Source organism: Lathyrus oleraceus, chromosome 7 (assembly GCF_024323335.1).
Source record: "Lathyrus oleraceus cultivar Zhongwan6 chromosome 7, CAAS_Psat_ZW6_1.0, whole genome shotgun sequence".
NCBI lineage: Eukaryota > Viridiplantae > Streptophyta > Magnoliopsida > Fabales > Fabaceae > Lathyrus > Lathyrus oleraceus.
This window is the reverse complement of record NC_066585.1, coordinates 361,098,466-361,105,517: the sequence shown is the minus strand read 5'-3', so window position 1 is coordinate 361,105,517 and position 7,052 is coordinate 361,098,466. Positions and strand designations below refer to the sequence as shown.

The following is a 7,052-nucleotide window of genomic DNA, read 5'->3' as shown; positions in this document are numbered from 1 at the left end:
ATCGTAAATAATTATATAAATTTATATAGGACATTGATGTTTTTTTAAGGTGAGACATACTTTAACAATAATATCTTAAAAGAATCACAATGTAGGGTAGGTGAATGAAAATTTATGCAAAGGTAATATACTTTTTTTCTTAGTGACTAAGCCTTATTCATAAAAAAGACAAAATTTGGCTGGTGGGAGTAGTTTAAAAATATAACTTTTCTAAAAAGTCATTAGTTGTTATTTTATATTCCCACTCATTTTAAGTGAAACATAAAATGTTGGAAGAAAAATAAACTTACTTTTAAAGTATAATCAGTAATGAGACTACTTTCTGTTCCTTTCACTGCAGTAGCCTACAATACATAACAATAATTGAATTAATTTATAATGAATTATTTTATTGAATAATAATAATAATAATAATAATAATAATAATAATAATAATAATAATAATAATAATAATAATAATAATAATAATGAAAGTACCTTCATGAAAAGGTCAAGTTCTGCTTCAGGAAATATACCAGCTTCCTTTTCCCTTCTGGCAAGCTCACTTAATAGATCTTTAATAACATTATATAAAATAAAAATAAAATTGTTAATAAATTAATTAGACAAAAAATTTTAAAAAATGAAATTTGAATTTTGAGAGATTATTTTAAATTACCATATCTAGTTCCAACTCCTTGACATCTAGCTGAGAAATCCAATGTTTCTTTAACAGTCATTTCTCCAACATGAACATCATTTTGACTAATATATGCTGAAGTTTTTCTTGGCACAAATTCATTAAGTTTGTGTCCATTGTAAGTAATTTCTCCTTTTACCTATTCCATTAAAAAAACATATTATACCTTAAATAACATTTATTATATTTAATAAAGGTCAAATTTGTAATAAAATAAAATTTATGAGGGTGGAATGTACCCTCAATTCAGCATCCAATTTTCCAGCCAATGCCAGCAATAGGGTTGTATCTGGTGGCCAAAAGAATCAATTTCCATAAAAAATAATACAGTTTATCTAAAACAATAAAATTCATAGAGCTACAACCATGTTCACTCATCATTGGCAATTGACAATAATATATCTCACAAGTTATATATCTATCAAATAACAGTAAAAAAATAGGGTTTTGGATTCATAATTTTCTATGGAGAAGTAGGGTTTAAGAGAGAGGTAAACATTGAAGTAAAACAGAGAGTAAAGAATTATGATGTGGAAGAAGAAATTGAGAGAAAGGAGAATAGAAACGATTTGTAGCACTTATTCTTTGAAAAACCAAGCTTGATATATACCTGTATCATACTTGTTGCTATCAATATCTATGCCAATAACCCGTGATGCACCAGCACTTTTTGCACCCTCTGCAACCTGTCAAGTACAAATTATAATTAAATTACGAAGTGCATGATCAGGGTTAAGCAATGAGAAGAAAATTCACAATCCCAATCAGATAAGTGTATGACATGGCAACCGCGATAATATACATCTCCACGGATAAATATAAGATGATTTTCTAAACACACATCATGAACTCATTAGGTATGCACAGAGAGGTTAAGGTACAATACTAAATCCTATAACTCTTTCATAAAATAACAGAAAATGGACAATAGTTAAGAGTTACCAGTTGGAACACCACATCCAAGAAGACAAACTTTGTCCAAAGGAGCATCAGGATGAATCTTAGCTACACTAACATCATGAACAACAGTGTATTGACTAAAAGTAGAATCGGGCATCAGGAAACACACTAATCTCACCAACTTAACATTTATAACTCACACCAGAACATTTTAAACCTATCAAATGTGAGATTTATTACTTCAAACTTAATTAAACTAATATTCAACAATAATATCTATAAACCCATAACTAAAAAGCAAAAGTATTGCATTGTAAGAAGCAAAAGACTATGCCTTGCAAAATTCAGAATCGTGAGTGTCCTGCAACAACAAGCAATGCCAAAACTCAAACATAAATTCATGTATCCAAATTGCAAGCAGCAAACAGTGCATTCACCAATGCATATCCATGACAAAGCATCTTGACAACATTGCACAAAATATAGAGATACAAATAACAAACAATGCATCAGTCATTTGCACCCACATATCAGCAATAACATTTAAGAATTTCCATTCATCACAAGGCAGTGCAAGGTTAACGTAGCAGAATTTGTGTTTTCACTAATAGTCAAAAATATTTCACTCACAATTGACAGCAATTTGCATTCTCAATCTAACAGAAAGTTGAGTTTAATGGATTAATTTCATACTAACTCAGTTCCTAACTTCTAACAGCTAACTAAACGATTTTCACAATTCATTCAATTAATTCAGTACCTTAAAATTCTAACCACAGCAGCTATGCGAAGACTATAACCATTTGGTTCAAAGGCTAACAGAATCAACAGCAAAATGTTTACCTAATCTATTGGAAACTAGAAGAGCTTTTTGAGAGTCTTAACTAATTTCTTTTCAATCTAACAAGGGCTAACTAACCCTGCCCAACGTGTAAAAAACCTGACCGACTCCATGCCCGATTCGGTTACGATCCCCATACTCTATATAACAGATCAACCTTCATTCTGCAGAAGGTTGGAGCTTCCTACATCTTCAACAGATTGGTTCATCTTCAACTTCACCTTTTACTCTTCAATAGAGTTTCGATTCTTGCATATGCTTCAATCTTCTTCACCGTCCAAAGCAACAATGGCCAAAGCCAATCTTCTTCACTGTCGAAACTCAAACCTGCAACTCTGTTGAGCTCCTTCACCATCACCCTAACAGAACAACGGAATTCAACCTTCAATCCAAATAACACTGAACTGAATTCCATGATCTTCACCAACCAGAAAATGAAGCTCTCCATCAACCTTGAATCATCTCTCTGCTTTTTTTTCTACGTTCAAGAAAGTGTAGAAAAAGAAGATAGAAGAACAGTAGGAGAGATTCGTTCTATACTCCATAAACAGAACTCTCTCGCACAAGAACCCATAAATAGAAAACGAGGTGAAGAAGATTACTTGATGACCGGTAGGCGAACAAAGCGAATGTCTTGAACAGATTCCCTGAGCTCAGCTGGTGTTAAACATTGATCCCTGGCACATTAAAACAAAATTATAAACATATACAAAGCAAAGCAATGCAATATACATTTATTGAGATTGCAATAACAAATGCAAGGAATGAACCTTATGCGAAGACCTGAGAACTTGTCAAGTTGGGGATCGTCGCCGAGTGATTTGTTGGATGGTTTAGGTTTAGGGTTAGGGTTAGGGTTAGGGGGTTGGTCGAGAAGACAATCCTGAACTGCATCTTTGAAAACGGACATATCAGGTCTCTCCCTCCGCGGTACAACATCGTCATCGCCATCAAAATCAACTGCAATTATAAGAATGAATGGATTGATGTTAGGTTAAAGACATAATGTGGAGATGAATGAATGAAAGTGAAGAGAGGCTTACGCGGTGAAGGAGAAGCAGGAGGGGTTTCGGGAACTTTGTCTTGAAGAGAAAGGAGAAGATCGAGGTCGTCTTCGTTACTTGACATGGTGGTAGTACTACAGATGATATTGCGGTGATTTCGCAACACAGAAGATAAGAAAAAAGAGGATTAGGGTTTTGGTTTTCGAGGTGTTGATTGGTTTTGGAGAAGAAGACGAGAGGGAAAACAAACACCCTCAAATATTTTGGTTTTAATTTTTTTTTTAATTTAAAGACTTTAGACAGCGCTTTATCAAAAGCGCTGACTAAGGTCTATATTTAAAAGCGCTTTCTAAAAGCGCTGTCTAAGGGGGGGTCTTAGACAGCGCTTTTAGAAAGCGCTGTCTCAGACCCCCCCTTAGACAGCGCTTTCATTATTTTTTTGGAACAGTTTCCGTGTTTGATTTTAATTTTAACCTTAGACAGCGCTTTCTTTTAAAAGCGCTGTCTAAGATGCGCTGTTAAAAGTCATTTTTGGCGTAGTGACAGTTGGTCATTATCAGTCTGTGTTGACATCTTGTGAGCATACAGCACAACATGGCTGAGTGGGCATGTATTTCCCTTATACTTCTCAAAGTCAGGCACTTTGAATTTAATAGGGATTTTAACATTGGGCACTAGGCACAACTCAGCAACACTTTTTCCAAAGAGGTCCTTACCCCTCAAAGTCTTCAGTTCCTTGCGCAGCTCAAGGAATTGATCTTTCATTTCATCCATTTTTTCATATACGTCCGAGTCTTCAGATGGCTCGGAATGATAAATGGTGTCTTCAACACGGGGAAGGGTGTGCACAACGGGAGATGGCACAGACAGGACCGGGCTAGATGCCGACATAGAAGCGAGAGTAGGAGCGAAACCCTCTAGCATGAAATTAGAAGGCATTCCCCAAGGGAACCCGACAGGGATAGTGGGAGCGAAGTGGGCTGTTGCAGTAGGCACAATTGAAGTAGCTTCCTCAGATATGATCGTCCTCGTGGGAGGAGTTGCAGGAGTTGGTGAAGCTTGACTTTGTGCGGCCAAAACTGACTCCATCATGGCAGTCAACCTAGCAATCTCTTCCTTTAAGTCCCTATTTTCTTGCTCGAGATGTTCCATTATCTTCAGATGATTTGCTCTGGTATTATATCGGTGCGTCAGCTTGTCTTCAAAATAAATGAAGAGCAAAGAGTTAGACCACTGATCAAGAGCTCGGAACAAAACCTGCTTATGCATATGATGCATACAATGTTTGTGCATATGATTTATTTTTATCAGAGGAACTTTATAGAGATCTATTTGCAAATTTTTGAAACTATTGAATCTTTTAAAACATATATGGAATACTCATAGCAGTATAATTTTTGGAAACTTTTTACACCAAAGAAGTAGTACAGTTTTTTGGGAACCAGTATAATACAAGAGGAAAGGAGAATAAACATCCTATGGAGCCCTAGAAAAAACCGTCCAAAGCCTTTGAGATCGGAAGATAAGCTGCACGAAGCCTCTTCACCTCTCTCTCATAAGCTGCTTCCATATCGGCATTCTCCTTGGCGAGCTGATCATACTTCCTCTTCCAAAACCTAGATGAGTGAGGAAGAAGAGAAGTAACCATATCATCAGACTCATCGATAACCTGATGCTCTAGAAACTCTATAACTGCATCCTTATCTTTGAGCTGCTGAAGAAGTTCCTCACGCTCACGAATCCAAGCACGCGACCGGTCTTCAACTCTCAACTCCTCTACTTCTTGATTAGGGAGGGTTGAAGGCCCAACCGTACCATAGGGGTAGGTCTCGGGTATTCGTACAGCATGCGGTACTCAAGAGCTCTCTTCCTTACCCAAGAGGTGTAAGGTTCCAAAGCAATGCAATTCTTCGGACCAAGCTCATTCCTTCCTTTCCTATGAACTTTGCGCCAAGCGCGAACCATCCTATCCTTCAAGTTCTAGAGATCTTTACCCTCTTGAAAGAACAAGCCTTCCAACAAAATGTTATTAGGTTTATCCTTTAAGGGGAATCCCAACTGACGGCGAGCCAAAGCAGGGTTGTAGTTAATTCCACCACACGTACCAAGAAGAGGTACATTGGAGAATTCACCACAAGAGTCAATAATATGAACGCCATCATAAACACGGTTGTACCAAGAGATATCATCATTAGTGAGAGACATAAGTCTCGTGGACCACCGTAGACATCCTTTGTCCTCCTTGAAGGCAAGCGTCTGAGGCAAGTGCGAAATAAACCACTTGTACAACAAAGGCAGACAACACACAATGGAACCACCACCCTTTTCATTCCTCATATGCAAAGAGAAATAAGTGTCACCCAACAGAGTCGGAACGGGAATAAGAGAAGAGAAAATCCTAATAGCATTCACATCCACGAAATTATCAATGTTGGGAAATAACACTAGCCCATAGATGAGGAGTACAAATATGGCTTCAAAAGCTTCCTTACTCATGGCCTTTCCAAACAAAGTAGGTTTGGCAATGAGAAGATCAGATGGGAGACCTTGAATTCCACCTTTGGTAGTCATATTAGCAACAATGTCAGATACATCTACATGAAGCATGTCAGCAATTTCTTGGGAAGACGGAACCTTCTCCAAACCACTGAATGGCAACTGGTCAAGAATAGGTATACCCACATGATAGGCATACTCCTCAAGCGTAGGCAAAAGCTGGAAATCCGAAAAAGTGAAGCATCGATACAAGGGATCGTAGAACTGCACCAACACACTCATCAGACCTTCATCCACTTTGGTCGAAAGAATAGACAGGAGCTTCCCATGGCGAGCTTTGAACTCCAAGGACTCTAAAACGTAAGATGCCAAACTCCTTACCTTTTTCAAGTCGGGTTGTCGGAAACTGTACTTCTTCGTATTCCTTCTTTGCTTATCCATGTATGAAAATTTACAAATAGACCTCTTAAGTTCCTTGAAAACTTTCATTGTTGATGATATGGATGCAAATGAATGCATGAATGCATGGATGCAACAATCACACTCAAGGATCAAGCAAGTCAAACCACACAAAGGTCACGGGATGGCTCACGTCATCGTCAATATCAATCATCCATTTTGGTGGATTATGGTTTACACCTTATCAACACCCAAGTTCCATTGATATTGAGGATATACGAGAACATATCAACCGCGGATCAAGGGTTTGTTGTAAGTCACGAGCATGGAGTCTCGGTTAGGAACCACCCAAAGGGAGTGTACTATGGTTAAACCTAACAATCATGTTCTAAAAAGAAGGTTCCCATAGTCATCATCCCATCTTTCGGATATTATCGGATAAAACGACTACTCGTCTTCCAAAAATATTCTCAAGAAAGACTCTTATGAGTGTAGTATTGCGTAACAATTGCTTCAAGTCTTACACTTGAACGACCTTCGCACTACGTCCTAAAATAGGCCAAGATGGGCTAGGTATCTAAGGTCCTTGGCTTCTAAGGTTTATATTGGAAAGAGTAATGCCTAACCACGACTACTCGTGTGACATTATTGATCCCAACAAGACCTCCACCAAGTGAATGGACTTGCAAGTTACCTTGTTAAGGAATAACTCCACACAAGCCAACAAGACTAT

At 37.5% G+C, this 7,052-nt stretch overlaps 1 protein-coding gene across 3 annotated transcripts; it reads right to left on the bottom strand.

Annotated features, from left to right (window-relative positions):
- Window positions 1-718: 718 nt before the first annotated feature.
- On the bottom strand, window positions 719-3,680 carry LOC127101683 (uncharacterized). Of its 3 annotated transcripts, none has more exons than XR_007794689.1 (6): window positions 3,464-3,678; window positions 3,191-3,380; window positions 2,423-3,097; window positions 1,290-1,365; window positions 919-968; window positions 719-818 (listed from the first exon to the last, which is right to left on the bottom strand). XR_007794689.1 is itself a non-coding variant. In XM_051039150.1 (6 exons), exons 1-4 carry the CDS (start codon window positions 3,546-3,548, stop codon window positions 1,317-1,319), a joined length of 399 nt encoding a protein of 132 aa, XP_050895107.1. In that variant the 5' UTR covers window positions 3,549-3,680; the 3' UTR covers window positions 719-818; window positions 919-968; window positions 1,290-1,316. The 3 variants fall into 3 exon arrangements, 1 of the variants encoding a protein (XP_050895107.1); XR_007794690.1 differs by having other exon boundaries at window positions 2,465-3,097; XM_051039150.1 differs by having other exon boundaries at window positions 3,023-3,097; window positions 3,464-3,680.
- Between the last annotated feature and the right edge of the window lie 3,372 nt (window positions 3,681-7,052).